Genomic DNA, 18,573 nt, shown 5'->3' on the forward strand with positions numbered 1-18,573 from the left:
GCTGTTCCATCCCCTTTATCATTTTGGTTGCCCTTCTCTGTACCTTCTCCATCGCAATTATATCTTTTTTGAGATGCGGCGACCAGAATTTACACAGTATTCAAGGTGTGGTCTCACCATGGAGCGATATAGAGGCATTATGACATCTTCTGTTTTATTAACCATTACCTTACTAATAATTCCTAACATTCTGTTTGCTTTTTTGACTGCTGCAGCACACTGAGCTGACGATTTTAAAGTATTATCCACTATGATGCCTAGATCTTTTTCCTGGGTGGTAATATAGAACCTAACATCGTGTAACTACAGCAAGGGTTATTTTTCCCTATAAGCAACACTTTGCACTTGTCCACATTAAATTTCATTTGTCATTTGGATGCCCAATCTTCCAGTTTTGCAAGGTCCTCTTGTAATGTATCACAATCCGCTGTGATTTAACTACTCTGAATAATTTTGTATCATCCGCAAATTTGATAACCTCACTAGTCGTATTCTTTTCCAGATCATTTATATATATATTGAAAAGCACCGATCCAAGTACAGATCCTTGAGGCACTCCACTGTTTATCCTTTTCCACTGAGAAAATTGACCATTTAGTCTTACTTTCTGTTTCCTGTCTTTTAACTAGTTTGTAATCTACGAAAGGACATCGCCTCCTATCCCATGACTTTTTATTTTTCGTAGAAGCCTCTCGTGAGGGACTTTGTTAAATGCCTTCTGAAAATCCAAATACACTACATCTACCGGTTCACCTTTATCCACATGTTTATTAACCCCTTCAAAAAAATGAAGCAAGACTTCCGTTGGGTAAATCCGTGTTGACTGTGTTCCATTAAATCATGTCTTTCTATATGCTCTACGATTTTGATCTTGAGAATAGTTTCCACTATTTTTCCTGGCACTGAAGTTAGGCTCACTGGTCTATATTTACCTGTATCGCCCCTGGAGCCTTTTTTAAATATTGGGGTTACATTGGCTACCCTCCAGTCTTCAGGTACAATGGATGATTTTAATGCTAGGTTACAAATTGTAACTAATAGATCAGAAATTTCATTTTTGAGTTTCTTTAGTACCCTAGGATGCATACCATCCGGTCCAGGTGATTTGCTACTCTTTAGTTTGTCCATCTGGCCTACTACATCTTCCAGGTTCACAGTGATTTTGTTCAGCTCGTCTGATTCATCACCCCTGAAAACCATTTCTGGAACTGGTATCTCCCCAACATCCTAATTAGTAAACACGGAAGCTAAGAATTCATTTAGTCTTTCTGCAATGGCCTTATCTACCCTAAGGGCCCCTTTAACCCCTCGGTCATCTAATGGTCCAACAGACTCCCTCACAGGTTTCTTGCTTTGGAGGTATTTAAAAAAGGTTTTATTATGAGTTTTTGCCTCTATGGCCAACTTCATTTCAAATTCTCTCTTTGCCTGTCTTATTAATGTTTTACACTTACCTTGACAATGCTTATGTTTTATCCTATTTTCTTCAGATGGATCCTTCTTCCAATTTTTGAAGGATGATTTTTTTGGCTAAAATAGCCTCTTTCATCTCACCTTTTAACCAGGCCAGTAATCGTTTTGCCTTCTTTCCACCTTTCTTAATGCGTGGAATACATATGGACTGTGCCTCTAGGATTGTATTTTTAAACAATGTCCAAGCCTGTTGAACACTTTTAACCTTTGCAGCTGCACCTTTCAGTTTTTGTCTAACTATTTTCCTCATTTTATCAAAGTTTCCTTTTGAAAGTTTAGTGTTAGAGCTGTACATTTACTTATTGTCCCCTTCTAGTTATTAGTCTAAATTTGATCATGTTATGATCACTGTTGCCAAGTGGCTCCACCACAGTTACCTCTCTCACCAAATCCTGTGTTCCACTAAGAATTAGATCTAAAATAGCTCCCTCTCTTGTTGGTTCCTGAACCAATTGCTCCATGATGCAATCATTTATTACATCCAGGAACTTTATATCTCTAGCATGTCCTGATGTTACATTTACCCAGTCAATATTGGGGTAATTGAAATCTCCCATTATTATTGCACTGCCAAATTGGTTTGCTTCCCTGATTTCTCTTAGCATTTCATCATCTGTCTGACCATTTTGTCCAGGTGGTCACTGAGTCAGTACACCAGGATCCAGATATTGATGGTAAGTTTATTTGAGCACTTGAGAAGCAAAAGGATAATACAAAAGAGCTGATTGCGAGCAAATAATAATAACTACCAGAAAAATATTAAAAGATGCATTTAAAGACAGCAAATCTTACATTCCTATTGAAAATTGGAATGGGCCCAAGAAATCTGTCCGTGCTGTCAGCTCTGGAAGTCTGACAAGTAACAGTGATGCTGATATTCTTACAGCTCTGCTTATCTTTATAGAACTTTTTCTAACACTACTTGGAGCAGGGATGAACCCTCCTCCCTCTTATTGTTCTTATCACAGTTAAGCACATCTACTTCTCAAATCTTGGTGCTATTTGGTAAATGTCACACCCATGACCTTCAACTTCCAGTTTGTCATCTGACCTTGACTAACAGTTCGCATGGGTTCAGTGTATAAGCATTTTTGGTTTTAGTATAAACATCTGCATAGCCTTTAGAAACAATAATGACCATAGTTCCCAGAGAGGACTCTCTAACCATAACAGCATTTGAAGCAGGTGTCATAGTCATCTTCCCTCTCTGCGGCCTTTCTTACCTGACAGTTCTTTTACTAACTGAGGTTGGCTAATTGTGGCCAGCAATTAGACAAATCCCCATCACCCTGCGTGATGAATTGGGATTAGAATAATGATGGACAGCAAATGTGCAGAGCAGCTGAGAAAGGGAATGCTGGGAACATCAACTCCTAAAAGTATAAAAGGGAATGTTTTTATATCTATATATATATATATTTGTGTGTCTTGAACTAATGTATAATTATTTAAAATAAGATAATGTTAAAATGCTTCCCTCTTTCTCTGCATGGCGATCCTTGGGACAGCCACTACATAGCCCTAGTTTACTACCATTTAGGAGTTATTTGGAAATGGATACACCACTTTTCAGCACCTCCCCCATTACTGTCTAATGGGTGGACCTTTATCTATAAGTGGGGGCTAGGAGTAGTTTAAGTGTGGCATTTGAGTTCAGGATTTGGAGTGAGGGGCTTGTAGAGTCTGTTTTCCTTCAGAGTGAGGCCTATCGCTTGACTGAGGATATTTTTGGAAGAAAGTCCTTTCTAGGCACTCCCTGCTTGTTAAGGATCTATCTCAAGTTTAGAACAGAGATCTTATTTAAGAAGATTTTTTCTTTGAGAGTGAAGCCTGGGTTCTTCCAGGAGATGGTCATTCCCTGGATCCGGAGATGGGTCACTGAGGACCTGCTTGCTTCCTGCCGGGGAAGAGAAGGACTGTAGTGACAGTAGAAACCCAGAGGGTTTTTGGATATTTGAGTGAAAGATTTCTCTTTTTGTATGAGGAGGTTTATGTCATCCCTCCTCTCCCAATAGCCTGATCTCTGTCATCCACAGCCTCTTCCCCCTGAAAGGTTAACAGGACTGAGATTGGAGAAGAAAGAAAGAAAAACAGAATAGGAGACCCATCTCTGGATCTCCTCCCTGGACACAGGCATAGGCTAAGTGAAAAAAAACCCCCTAAAAAACAACTTTGGACTCAGGATTGTTCTTTGTTTTAAAGGGATTCCACACGGAGTAGGCTTTCTCCCCAGAGACTGGGCCTTTTACACTCTCAGGCAGGAGTAGTAAGAATCACCCGAGGAACCTGAGCCAGAGATACTTACACAGAGAGGAGGACATACAGCTGGAACTTCAGTTTATTGATAACTGGGCATTGTTTTAGTTTTATAAAATCAGTAAAATATTATTTGACACCCAGTTCTGTGTCCAGCTCATCTGTCCCAGGTCAGCAGCACATTTCACATCACTGGAAAGGTGGACACACACTGTTAAGAGATTCACAACACTGCTTGGGCAATAAGCATCAGCTCCCCCCACCCCAGAAAGGACTCGCACCTAGAGTAACACAAGCAGGAGGAGACGAGTAACAGTGCAAACAGTTCCAGGTGCGAACAAAAGTACGCTGGATTTTATAAGATACGCGCGTAGCCGCGCGTATCTTATAAAATCCGGGGTCGGCGCGCGCAAGGGAGTGCACATTTGTGCACTCCCTTGCGCGCGCCGAGCCCAGCGCGAGCTGCCTGTTCCCTCCGCCCTCCTCCCACCTTCCCCTCCCTTCCCTTACCTAACCCACCCCCCCAGCCCTATCTAAACCCCCCCCCTACCTTTGTTGGCCGGCAGCACCGCTCGGTCCTCCGGTCCCGGGGGCTGGTCCGGAGGCCTCGACCACGCCCCCGGGCCAGCGCCACGCCCCCGGGCCTGCCCCCTAAATGCTGCGGCACGCCCCGAAACGCCGCGTCGTTTCAGGAACGCCCCCGGACACGCCCCCTTCCGCCCCTTTTCGAAAGCCCCGGGACTTACGCGCGTCCCGGGGCTTTACGCGCGCCGGCAGCCTATGCAAAATAGGCTGCCGGCGCGCGCGGGCGTTTTAAAATCCGCCCCATAGCCTCCAACATGTAAAGTGGCCTGCCTTCTACATGATGGTAGTAAAGGACTATTGCACTGAAATGTACCCTAACAGAGTTGATTTTGAGAATTTAGTTAAGCAGTTTTAGTGTGGGACAGTAACTGGGGTCTAGGGACTTGTTGGCACACCAGACAGAAAAACCTCTCCGTTTACAAGGATAAGATCTTCCATTGGAATCCTTCCTAGAAACCAAAAGTACTTGAAACACATTGGGCTAGATTTTAAAAGCCCTGCGTGTGTAAATCCTGCTGGATTTACGCGCGCAGGGTACTTGTGCGCCTGCGCACCTAGGGCCGGATTTTAAATGCCCTGCGCGTGTAAATCCGGCCAGATTTACGCGCGCAGGGTACTCGCGAGCCTGCGCGCCTAGGGCCGGATTTTAAATGCCCTGGATTTACGCGCGCAGGGCCCTCGCGCGCCGGCACGCCTATTTTGCAGAGGCCGCCGGCGCGCACACAGCCCCGGGATGCGCGTAAGTCCCGGGGCTTCGTAAAAGGGGCGGGGAGGGGGCGTGTCCGGGGCCAGGGGGCGATTCGGGGCGGGACTGGGGGCGTGGCGCCGGCCCGGGGGCGTGGTCGAAGCCTCCGGACCAGCCCCCGGGTTGGGTGATGGCGCGCCAGCAGCCGGCTGGCTCGCGCAGATTTACATCTGCTTTCAGCAGGCATAAATCTGCCAACAAAGGTAGGGGGGGTTAGATAGGGCTGGGGGGTGGGTTAGGTAGGGGAAGGGAGGGGAAGGTGCGGGGGGGGGGGGTGGAAAGAAAGTTCCCTCCGAGGCCGCTCCGATTTCGGGGCGGCCTCGGAGGGAACAGGCAGCGCGCGCCAGGCTCGGCGCACATAGGTTGCACAAATGTGCACCACCTTGTGCGCGCCGACGCCGGATTTTATAAGATACGCGCGGCTACGCACGTATCTTATAAAATCAAGCGTACTTTTGTTCGCGTCTGGTGCGCAAACAAAAGTACGCGCTTGCGCAAAATTATAAAATCTACCCCCTAATTTGCATAGGCCACCGGCGCGCGCAAAGCCCCGGGACGCGCATAAGTCCCGGGGCTTCATAAAAGGGGCGGGAGGGGGCATGTCCGGGGCCAAGGGGCGGTCCGGGGCGGGTCCGGGGGCGTGGCGCCGGGTTCAGGGGCGGGCCAGGAGGGCGGTCCCGAGTCCCCCAGCACTGCAGCCTGTGCCAGGGGATGGCAAGGCAGCGCACGCAAGTTACTCCTGCTTCAAGCAGGCGTAACTTGCCCAACAAAGGTAGGGGGGGGATTTAGGTAGGGCTGGGGGGTGGGGTAGATAGGGGAAGGGAGGGGAAGGGAGTGGAAGGTTGGCGGACGCGGAAGGAAAGTTCCCTCCGAGGCTGCTCCGATTTCAGAGCGGCCTCGGAGGGAATGGAGGAAGGCTGCGCGGCTCGGCGCGCACAGGCTGCCGATTTTGTGCAGCCTTGCGCCCTCCGACCCCGGATTTTATAAGATACGCGCGGCTACGTGCGTATCTTATAAAATCCGGTGTACTTTTGTTCGCACGTGCGTATGTTTTTAATATCTACCTCTTTATCTGGGAGATCATAGGAGCATATCACTTCCCTTTCAAAATCCAAGCAGTGAGGGCATCAGTTTGAATTAGGACAATTTGATTGGCCACCTGATTTCTGAAAACTCTTAAGAGATTTCTTTACTGTCCTTACCCCCAGGAAATTAATGTGGAATATTCTGCTACCATCCATAGTATTAGTTGGAATACAGGAGCTCATGTAGCCAAGTCTATCTGGAAGGTTACATCAGGAACCCAGAAGGCTGGTTGTTTGGGCAACAACCACTTTTGGCTAGGATGAAAGAATCTTATATTGATTCTGTTACAATGTTGGCTTTGGATGCAACCTGGTAATGTAGGTTTAGTTTTCTATTACAATTTGTAATTGCTTTTCTTTTATCCATCTTGATTAAGAGGTACAATATACACTAATCCACGAAAGAATTGTGACCCTACGACCATAAGAGGAAAAAGAAAAGCAGAGGTGCTGACATGTTTCTTGGCCTAATGGCAACTGTACGAAGCATTTGATTATAAATTTTTAAAACAAGTATGTAGTGAATTAAAATGTTGAAGACAAATCAATAGATTTTAAATTGCTACAGAGTAGTTTAAATCACAAGGCAAGTTAATTTCAATTGAAATGCTGCATATTTGTTATTATTTTTTTAAATATATTTTTATTACATTTTTCAAGTAACACCTAAAGTTTGAATGTTTGTATTGCTAACTGTGGTAATGGGTTACGCACCCCTGAATGCACCACCATGCACCATTGAATTCTGATTTGATTGTATTTCACAGCTCGGCTGATCTAGTATTATATTTGTTCTTTTTCATGCATGGAAAGCTGAAGAGATGACATAGAAGATAACACTATTTCTGTGGTTGGTCCTTCCCCCTTTCCCCCTACCTATCTTCCTGCCGCCACTGCCATCCGTTTTTCTAGTATGTTTAACTGTTGTGAACTCTGGCTATGGTTCTGTCATTGAGTCCAGTTACAGGGGAGGTTTTTGACAATTCATGTTTCCTACAGGCTATTGCATAAATGTCTCAGAATACTGTTCTGGTACAAAGTACTGGTTGAAAGGCTTCACTTCGCTGCAAGCAAGCATTGACGCTGTTATAATTCAAGTAAGAATAACTCGGGCTTCACTGAGGTGCCCCTCTATTACTCCTAACAAAAACGTAGCATGAAAGTAATTTAGTAATTAATACTACTGTTAAGATAGATGAGATGGATAATGAGACAGATGAAGATGGATAGATGGTGGGCAGATAAATGGAAAGAAGGAGAGAGAGAAGTGATCATATTTTTCTTATTCCCATTAAATTTGAGCCTCCTTTTAGGAGCAGGGGCCTCTGCTGATTAATTTAATGTGGCCTGAGTTGAATTGGAACTTGCGCGATCTGGTTCACAATATTTTGACTGAGCCTGGACACAGTTACAATTCTCATTTTTCAGCTGCCTCCCCAAGGCAAGGCAAGAGTGACTCTGATTCAAATACCAAATCACTTGTTCAGATTTATCAACTGCTTTTCTTTGCCCATGGGAATACCAGAATGCTTCACGTCTTGGCTGTCTACTGTAAAATTACTGCCTGATCATGACAGGAGACCAGCATAGATTGCACTAGCTATTTTTAATGTGGTGGGTGTTGCGTTTGGTGGTCTCTGGGCCTACCCTGTGCACCGCCGTGCTTACCTCCAGCCCCGAGCCTGGTGGGGAGAACATCAATGCCAGGGAAGGCCCCTGACAGGATGCGTAGCAGGCTGCCACGCTCAAACTGCCTCTGCTCCCTATGACGCCGGTCCTCACGCGCTGTGCCATTCCTAGGGGAACGCACGCAACACTCTGCCAGATTTAAAGGGACCACGGTGGGAAGTTCTCTGTAGCCCCTACAGATGATGTCATCGATGCTGCCCCATAAAAGGGCAGTTCCCCTGCATAAAGACACCTTGACAATAGTTCTGCTACTGTGAAATAGAGTAAGTTGCCTCATTGTTTCTGCCTATGTTCCTGGTCTTCATTTCTAGGTTCCTGGTGCTCATCTCTTCAGTTTCTGGTCTTTGTCCTCATCTTTTGGTCAGTCTTCAGTTCTTCAGTATCTTCCGTGTCTTGCTTGCCCGCCTGTGCTGCTTCTCGCCTCCCTGCCTGCATACCCAACCTGCCTTCCCCTCAGACGGATTTCTGGTTCTGACTTTGGCCTGTTGACTCTCGAGTATGCTTGAATTCCGCCTGCCACTGACCACTGTCAAGCTCATGGCTAAACATGAACACTGCCTATCACTGACCACTGCCTGACACCTGACCATGTCCAAATGCTGCCTGCCTTGACCACTACCTGTCTCCGATTTCGCCTGAACCTCACTTACCCAGGACTCTGGCCTATGACCAACCATTTCCACAGACATCCAGCTAATCAGCAGAGGCCCCCGCCTAAAACGTCAGCCCTGGCACCCGAGGGCTCAACCTAAGGAGAACAAGGACTGGTCTAGGTGAAGCTCCAGTTGGGCCTCTGCTACAACCAGCTGTGCCAGCCGATGTTGAGGACCTGCAGGGCTCTTCCCTGCAGGTTGCACCAACTCCACCTCTGTCCAAGATTGCTAAAGCCATGGACTTGGCAGACGCCACCACTCTCCAGGCCATTCCGGGTCTTGCTCACAGGCTTCACAAGCAGCAGCGGTTCCTGGAACTCCTAGCAGCTTCCATACAGCGACTTACCACATGCCTGGACACAGCCTCGGCTTCAGCTGTACCAGTAGAGATACTAGCTGCACCATCTGCATCTGCTGCACCGAATTATCCTATTCTGCAGCTTTTGGCTCCCCCCCACCCCCTGGAATGCCAGGGATCCCAGACAGTGCTGGAGATTCCTAAACCAGTGTTATATACATTTTATGCTCAAGCGGCACTCTTTCCCAATGACACTGTGAAGACCATATTTATACTCTCCCTCCTGGATGGCAAGGCTCTGGTCTGGGCTTTCCCTCTCTGGGAGCACTCCAATCCTCTCCTGACAGACTTACAGTTCTTTACCTCGGCTTTTAGGAAAGTTTTTGAAAAGCCTGGCCGGCAGGCCACTATGGACTTGGAACTCTTGCACCTGCACGAGGGTATCCAGTTGTTAGCAGAGTACACCATAAAATTCCGGACCCTGGCCACAGATTCAATTTGAGAGAAGACTGCCTTCACAGTAATTTTCTGGAAGGCGTGTCCCCCAGGATCAAAGGAGTTGGCAACTCATATCCTATCAGAGTCCCTGGAGGGACTCATAGACCTTATGGGGAGAATAGACTGTCACCTCCAGCAACAAGTTATTCCTCTGACCACCTCTCCATGCTCAGATGAACCCATGCAGCTCAGCTATGGCTGCCTTTCACTCGAGGAATCCTGGACTCACTTGTCCACCGATTTCATAGTGGATCTCCTCCTCTCAGATAGTGCTGCTGTAATCTGGGTGATTACTGATCGCTTCTCAAAGATGGCTCACTTTTTCCCACTTCCAAGTCTCCCTTCCACCCTGGAGCTAGCACGACTCTTTACTCTCCATGTGTTTTGCTTACACGGCCTACCCAAACACATCTTGTCTGACTGGGGAGTACAATTCATGGCAAAATACTGGCATTCACTGTGTAAAAAGTTCGATATTACCCTGGACTTCATGACAGCATACCACCCGCAGGGAAATGTACAGTCTAAATGAACAAATCGTATGCTCAAAACTTTCATCCGGGCTGATGTTAACGAGCATAGGTATAATTGGGCTTCTCTTTTACTCTGGACGGAATTCTCAAATAACTCCCATGTCTCTGTTGCTACAGGTTCTTCACCATTTCAGTTGGTTTATGGGAGACAGCTCTTATCACCTCTGCCACTCCCTGTGGCAGTACCCTTTCCGGCATCCCAGTTATTTTCCCAGGAACTCCAGAACCTCTGATCTTGCACCACCATCTTTACTGAAAAAGCAGCAGTAAAGGTCAAGAAGACCACAGATGCACACAGGAGACCCACTCCTCAATTTAAAGCAGGCAAAAACATCTGGCTGAGCACCCACCACATACGCCTGAGGGTGCCTTTAATGCGCCTCACCCCATGATACATCGGACCCTTTACCATAACTCACCAGCTAGGACTTATCAACTAAGACTGCCACCCACATTGGACATACACAATGACTTCCATATATCTTTACTAAAGCTGTTAATACTTTCTTAGTGCTCCAGGACTTCTCCCAAACCTCAAGAATTATCCACAGAGGACCACACAGTCTATGAAGTAGAAGAAATTCTGGATTCAAGGCGCAGAGGGAAGAAGTGGGAATATTTCCTCTCCTGGAAAGGGTATGGGCCTGAGGAGAACTCTTGGGAACCCGCTTCCAATATTTTGGACCCCAACCTACTAAGGGAATTTCACACCTTGCATCCCAAGAAACCAAGGCCCTCAGGGAAGGGGATTAAGAGGGAGGTACTATTGCATTTGGTGGTCCAGGGGCCTACCCCACAGATAGCCGCGCTTACCTCCTGCCCCGAGCCTGGTAGGGAGAATGCTGATGCTGGGGAAGGCCCCCGAAAGGATGCACAGCAGACTGCTGCAGTCAGATTGCCTCTGTTCCCTGTGACACCGGTCCTCATATGCTGCATCATACCATGTGCACACAACACTCTGTCAGATTTAAAGGGACCACAGCGGGAAAGTCTCCATGGTCCCTACAGATGATGTCATGGATGCTGCCCCATAAAAAGGCAGTTCCTCTACATCAAGATGCTTCCATAATAGGGCCTTTACTGCGAAGTAGAGCAAGTTGCCTCAGCTTTTCTGCCTGTGTTTCTTGTCTTTGTTCCTCAGTTCCTGCTCTTTGTCCTCATCTTGTGGTCAGTCTTCAGTGTCTTCCATATCTTGCCTGCCCACCTGTACTGCTCCTCGCCTCCCCGTCTGCCTGCCCATTCTGCTTTCCCTCGGACAGATATCTGGTTCTGACTTCAGCCTGTTGACACTTGACTACTCTTGAACTCCGCCTGCCACTGATCACTGCCTGTCTCATGACTACGCTTGAACTCCCCCTGTCATTAACCACTGCCTGACTCCTGACCACGTCCGATCGCTGCCTGCCTTGACCATCTCCTGTCTCTGAGTTCGCTGAACCTTGCTTGCCCCCTACCCTGGCCTTTGACCTGACCATTTCCATGGACATCTAGCTCTTCAGCAGAGGCCCCCGCCTATGACCTGCTGACCCTGGTACCCAAGGACTCAATCTAAGTGGAACGAGGGCTGGTATAGGTGAAGCTCCAGTTGGGGCTCTGCTAGCTGAAAGTGGGGACCTGCATGACTTCTCCTGCAGGTTGGCCAACTCCACTTTGGACCATACCTTGCAACAGTGGGAAAATTCGAACCAGTTTGTATTGAATACATGGGGCTGCTCGTTTGCAAAATATAAACAGAACTTGACAGGCCTAATCCCAGGTGACCATAAAAACATTTTTAAAATTCAAAACAGGCTACAGTCTAATTAAGAAAAGCCAGAAAAAATTCTGGGCTAAGGTGAGCCAATCCAAAACAGAGCCTAAGTCTGCTTTAGATCATGAACTAATCCTAGACCAGGTTTTTTTTTTCCATATTCTAAGTCAATTGTAATCATAAATGTACAAAACATATATTTGTTCTCAGTCTGCTAAAAGATTAAAGATTGATCATTACTTTGAGGATTTATGTATCTCATGAGACTTATGAGTGGCCAAGTCAGAAATCCATGAGTTAGTTAAAGAAATGTCTCCCCTTAGAAGTGAACAGATGGAATTAACTCTAAAAATAATGAACAACCATGTTCAATTAAGTCAACCCTAATTTAGTCATTTCAGATTTCTGGTTTATTTTAGTACCTTTGAGGTGCCCAATTCAGTTATATTGTCTTGCATGTGGGGTATACTAGCCAAATGTCAAGGTTTGAGCTGGAACTGCCATGATTTGTTTTATTTTTTCCCAGAAAATTGCCAGAGTTCTTAATTCACTTATTTTCTTTTCAGGTCACAACAAATCATTCTGTGTGGGAAGAAATGAAGTCCATTGTGGTAGAGCATATGAAGTCGGCTTCGTTTAGAGAGATGCAAAAGGTTTTCTTAATGATTGTACTCATTATCATCATAACGCCATTCTCCCCACTTATGTACTTCATGTCAATCTACTTAACACGAGAAAAACGGAACTTTAAGGAGGTGATGAAGATGATGGGCCTGCATGATTTCGCATTCTGGTGAGCAAACTACTTTCCCTGCACACACCTAGCAGTCTACATTGATGAATATGAAATATACTCCTCATAAATTTCAAATGCAGTTGGGTGTGGACTCCGGTGACCTTACTGACCAATTGAATTCTGGATGAAGCTACCTTTACAGTAGACAACCAATAAAGTCATAAATGTTAGGAACAATGTTTAGATACTTATGTGGGAGAGAATATTTTAAGTGCAATTTTCAAAGAAATTTATGTTAGTAAAAAGCGCTTGTTTTACTTGCATAAATCAATCAATTAAAAATTGCTGTCTCTCAATGCGACTAAATGTATGCAGATTATGGAACAACCTGAATATTTTATCTGCATTAAGAGGAGGAGTTCCTAGGGACATAGTTTTGGTTATGGATTGCATTATCAATATATGTGCATTATTTTCCACACACAAAGCAGGTGCAAATGTCCACGTGGACTTTGTATCTTCAGCAAGCTTCAAAGTGAAAGCCTGCGTGCAATTTCACTTTGAAAATTGGTGCAAACTCCGTGGTTTAAAGTGCCCATGGACTTTATCCCAGTGCAGACAGTTTGAAAATTGTCCCCTCTAAGACACTGGGAAGGTAATTATTTTCTCATTCTTTAAATTTTTGCTGCAACAGGAGGCACATTTGATTTAATACACATTTATAAAATTGCAATACCAAATGCAAAATATACTGAAGGTTTTCTCTTATGTTATATATGGGGAAAATGCTTAGTACATCTATGCCTTGATGGCTACTGTGGCAGTTCATATTTCATTTCAATACACAGTGAAATGTACAATGACCAAATTGATGCCCCAAATCCACTTTAATATACTTTAATTAACTATACTAAAAAAATCATTATTAAAATTTCAGAACTGTAAAAATAAAAATTTCCCGAAAACATTGTGATGTATTTGATAAGCCATCCCAAATTTTAGCAATATACTATCTATTAAGAGGGTAATTTTCAAAAGGATTTCTGAAGGTAAAGCAGGGGGAGGAATCTGATTAAAGTTGGGACTTGTATGCATACTTTTTGATTTTAAAAAGCATGCATGGAAATTGGTTCGGCAAAACTATGTGCACCAAATAACAGGTGCAATTGTGTCCATATAGGTTTTGCCAGGATACTTTTCAAAGAAGACTTATGCAGGACAAAATTTGCTTTGAAAATTGTAAGTTATCTAAATATGTGCTGGCTAATGTATGCATATTCATCTTGAGAAAAACTGTCTAAAATTCAGGAAAGCCCTTCAGGTTTACTTTTATTCCAAAGCATTCCCAACCTAAGATATTTGATTTATTAGTCTTTTAATTGAATTGTTTTTATCAGTATGATTGATTTTGTTATGCTGTTTGATTTTAGCTCTAATTTATTTTGTTTTATCATGTTTAGATTGATTTTACAGTAATTTTTTTAATGGTAGTCTCATAACTTTTTATTGTACATCACTCTGATTTGCTTATTATAACTAGATGTGATTAATCAAAGTCTTGAAAAATGTAACATAAACAATGTTACAATATTACCTCCATATTAAATATTTATTTAAAAAGTGACTCCTATTTTACAGATACACTTGATTTTTAATATAACTTGACAGGAAGATGAGTGAGCAAATAGGAAGTATTTAAAGAAATTAACATGGACTCCTGGTCACACGACATTTCAATTAACCCCTCTCCCCCCCTGCAGTGCCAAAATTACTGCTGTTTCTGTTTTACAATGCCAACATTATCTGAGTGTACTAGTGGAAGGGCCCTTCAAATGATTAGCAGAAAAGGCATATCCGCACATGCACTTGCTCCCACAATCATCCCTACCCTCAACCAATGGGCACAGTGCCTCAGCCACGTATTGAATACATGAATGTACTTGAATAGAGGCTGGACAGTTTTCCAAAGCTCAGTTTACTTGCATACACATATTGGGCACTCATGAAAACATGAAGTTCATTTTCCTAAGGGACAAATTTGGGAAGGATACCAAAACTCAGTACAAATATTATTTTTTTGTGGCACAGTGACCAACATACAAACATAGCAAATTATATATAGAAAGAGATGTAATGTATTAGACAACAAAAACCTGGCTCCCACTTCATGACACCACTTCTGCTGCTGCTCTCTTCTCCCCTGTCTGTACCTACAAAACATCTGGCATGGTGGTTTGTGGGCTTGATTTCCTTCTCCTCCTGGTTTCTTCCCTCCTTTTCTGACATGACATGTAAGTCCTTGGGCGATGACATGGTAGATACTACCCAGCACATGACAAGGACCATGCTGACAGCAGGTAGACCTGCTACTGGACTGGGACTAAGAGAGTGCTTCTCCTGAGCCAGCTTTGTTCAGAAGCTAGTAGGACAGGTGAGAGTCCACAGACAAAGAGTAGCTCCGATGTCAGCAGCAGACAGACATCAGAATAGGTGAAGGGTTCAGACGGGCAGCAAGCAGGCAGCATCTTGGTCCAGGTAAGGGTCAAAGTAGGCAAGCAGACAGATTCTGGGTCCAGACATGGGTCGAGGCAAGCAGAGTCCAGGTACAGGCAAGGGTCAAGCAGCAAGAAAAAGGCACAAATAAGCAATCAGAACTAAAAGGCAGAGGACCTGTTGATGAGGAAGTGTCTAGTTACAGTGCTAGCATTTAAAAAGGCCCAGCTGGTTGACATTATAGGAAGGTGCCATGGTGAGGTTCCCTCTGCAGGGCCTTTAAGACCAAGAAGTGCGTGCCCGTCACAGCAGGAGGAGTGGTGAGAGCTTCAGCATGGCATGGCAACATCCTAATCTGGAGAGATCCTGGGGTGAGTGCCAGCTGGCTGCAGCATGATGACCTCGGTTGGCCAACTGTTATAGTACCCCCTCCTCAAATCTCCCCCCCCCCGGCCTTTAGGCTTAGGCTTGTGGGGGAAGAGTGAATGCAATTTTCTCATAAGCGTGTGGTCCTTGTTCGTGCTTGGCTGGTTCCCATTGTTCTCAGGTCTGTATCCTTTCTAGGAGATCAGATAAGTTGCCCCTTATCTTCCTGGCATCCAAACTGGCTTGGACTTCTATTTTGGTGCTTGTTCCACAGATTCACAGAGATTGCCGTGAACCCCAAGATAACATCAGTGGTTTCAATAAGGACATGTGGAATGAATTATATGTTCGTAGAGTAGGAGGCAGCCGGAACTGGTAGGTAATGGGCCCTATTTGTTGAAGGACTAGGAAAGGCCCAGTGAATCATGGAGATAACTTTGCTAAGGGAGTTCTTAGCCAACGATTCCGGGTGCTAAACCAGACCTTCTCTCCTGGCTTAAACTGGGGTGTGAGAAGGCATTTCTTGTCCATCCCCTTCTTCTATCTCTCTGCTGATCTGAGGAGAAACTGGCAAGTCTTTTTCCAAAGTTCTCCAATCATAGGGGCAGTGTTATCTGCCATTGGACAAGGGACTGTCAGAGGAAGTGATGCAGGGATCCAGGGATGCTGTCTATACACAATGATGAAGGGGAGGACCCTGTTGATTCTCCCACATGATGGTTATGGCAGAATTTTGCCCATGGTAGGAGGGAGGCCCAGTCATCCTACCTCTCATTGACATAAGCTCTCAAAGCCTTCAGGATCTGATTGGTCTGTTCTGTTTGGCCATTGGACTAAAGATGATAGACCAATGAGAAGTTGAGAGTAACATTGAAGTTTTAACACAGATTCTTCCAAAATGTAGCAGTGAATTGAGCTCCTCTGTCACTGACTATATGTTCTGGTAACCCATGAAGGTGAAAAATGTTCTGGAAGAAATGATGAATGAGCTCCAGCGCAATTTGTAGGCCTGGAAAGAGCACAAAGTGAGCCATTTTTGAAAAGCAGTCAACCGTGACACAAATTACCATACACCTGCTGGAAGAGGGGATGTCAGTTATAAAATCTATTACAATATGGGACCATGGCCTCTCTGGAACTAGTAAAAGCTAGAGAAGCCCCACAGTTGTGAATGGGACAGTTTGTTAACAGCACAGTTAGGGCAGGATTCAACATATCACTTGACGTCCATGGAGACTTGAGACCACCAATAATGTTGGGATAAAAATTCTAAGATCTTTCAAGCATCAGCCTATCCAGATAGCCTGGAGTCATGGGCCCAATGGAGAACTTCCTGCCAGAGGCATTTGGGTACCACAGTTTTTCTGGGGGGTACCAAGATAGAAGTAACAGCAAGTATTTTAGCCGGGTCAACAATGTGTTTTGGAGCTTCTTGTGTGTTTGCTGGCTGAAAAGTGTTGCGTCCGTCGCTACTCGACACCCTCACTCCGCCCTCTTTCCCACTGTGGCGACTCCCTCCAGGTCTGATGGACGGTTAGCTGCCGCGGCCTCTTCTTGCCATCTCCCTCCTGCGTTCACGGACCGTCACGACGCTGTGGATCCGCCTTGTTCCTGATGACGTAGGGCGCGCGCACTCCGATTGATGTACCAGCAAGGGCGCGAACCTTGGGGGCGTCCCCTGAGATGACGTCATCCGCTTCCAATATAAAAAGTCTCAGAATTTGCTAACAGATCGAGTTAGCAAGGATTCGTCCAAGCTACTCTGCCTCCTTGGACTTACCAGGGGTACCCGCTCCTTGGGGGCCTTGCTCTCTTATCTTTATTTCAGATTGCCAATAGGAACCGGTACTCGCTCCTCGAGGGCCCATGTTCCTGAACACTCTGAAGATTTTCTACTGCCTGGAAGCTATCGCAGATACAGAATTTGTGAGTTACCACTGCTCTCTCAGAACTTTCCCTGGAACCAGGTACTTGCTCCTCGAGGGCCTAACCCTTTCCAGCTACTGAACTTTCTAAAGACTTTATGTGAGATTTGTCATCTAGTTCTGGCTATGAACACAGCATACCCTGTCTACTCACTATTTATAGTTTCTCTACAGCTCAGTAACCCTGGGATCGTTGTTCCAGTACCTGAGGGACTTCAGCCCTGCCGGGCATATCTGCTCACTACTGCCACCTCTGGTGGTTCTACTAACCTGTCTAATAAAAGAACTATCTGTGTCTGTCTCCATACCCAAGCCTAGCCGGTGGTCCCTCTCAGGATATCCTCCTGGGGGCGCAGTCATCTGCCATTGGCCCAAGGATTCACCTATCTACATTCCTCTACAGCTGAGTGCCCTCTCCAAGCACTCCGCTGGTAAGATTGCTACTCTCTCCATCAGGAGTCTTCAGCAACAGATTCATAATAGATTGCTACTCTGCAGTCTTAACCCTAACAGATTGTTTACTACTCCCTCCACAGGAGCTAAGCATAACAGACTGCTACCTCCTCCTTCCACAGGAGCTAGTTCACTACAGATTGCGAACTCCAATAGTCAGTCATTACAGATTGCTAACTCCTCCCTTCTACAGGAGTCACTTCACATCAGATTGCTAACTCCTTCCTTCTATAGGAGGAGTCCACTACATATTGCCAACTCCGGTAGCAAGTCCACAACAAGATTGCTAACGCCAATCTGATTGCTCGCCCATCTGGCAGACAATCCGTAACAGATTGCTAATTTCTTAGCTCGGTCCTTAACAAAAAGAGAGTGAGGGGGCATCTACCAACTGTTTTGTTTTCAGCAGAATGATACTTCAGCTGAAAATCAAAGTGGTTGAAGAATAGTGACCACCTAGCCTGTTGAGGATTCAACCTTTGAGCCTGCTGTAGGTACTGCAGATTTTTATGATCCATGTAAACAGTGACGGAAGGAACCACTTCTTCCAGGAGGTGTCTCCACTCCACAAGGGTGAGCTTTATTGCCAGCAGTTCCCAGTCTCCAAAGGTGTAACTTCTTTTGGAGGGTGTAAATTTTTTAGACAACAAAAAACACAGGGTCAGTTTCCCACTGGCATTTGGTTGGGAAAGTATGACACAGGTCCCAATGAATGAGGCATCTACCTCCATGAAAAAAAGGATTGTGGGGATCAGGATGTTGTAGCCAGGAGGCATCAAGAAAGGCTGATTTGAGCTGGTGAAGAGCTTGAACTGCAGTCTCAGGCCAGTTCTGAGTGTCTCACACCTTTTTTAGTGAGAGAAGTGAGAGATGCTGCTATGGAGGAGTAATTATGTATTATTATGTCCTTTCATGGATTACAAACTGCCTAAAAGACAGGAAACAGAGTAGGATTAAATGGACAATTTTCTCAGTAGAATAGATTGGGCAGTGGATCTGTTTTGGGACCCGTACTTTTCAATCTACTAGATAAAC

At 45.3% G+C, this 18,573-nt stretch overlaps 1 protein-coding gene across 2 annotated transcripts in view; it reads left to right on the plus strand.

Moving 5' to 3' along the window:
• The window catches only part of LOC115090341 (ATP-binding cassette sub-family A member 9-like), a 306,577-nt gene that overhangs the window by 29,452 nt on the left and 258,552 nt on the right, over positions 1-18,573 (plus strand). For both annotated transcript variants that reach the window (XM_029599290.1, XM_029599291.1), the window contains exons 4-5: positions 7,144-7,241; positions 12,132-12,358. In XM_029599290.1, coding sequence (XP_029455150.1) covers positions 7,144-7,241; positions 12,132-12,358 — 325 coding nt within the window. The remainder of the gene's footprint in view (positions 1-7,143; positions 7,242-12,131; positions 12,359-18,573) is intronic.

Source organism: Rhinatrema bivittatum, chromosome 4, assembly GCF_901001135.1.
Source record: "Rhinatrema bivittatum chromosome 4, aRhiBiv1.1, whole genome shotgun sequence".
In the NCBI taxonomy this organism is placed as follows: domain Eukaryota; kingdom Metazoa; phylum Chordata; class Amphibia; order Gymnophiona; family Rhinatrematidae; genus Rhinatrema; species Rhinatrema bivittatum.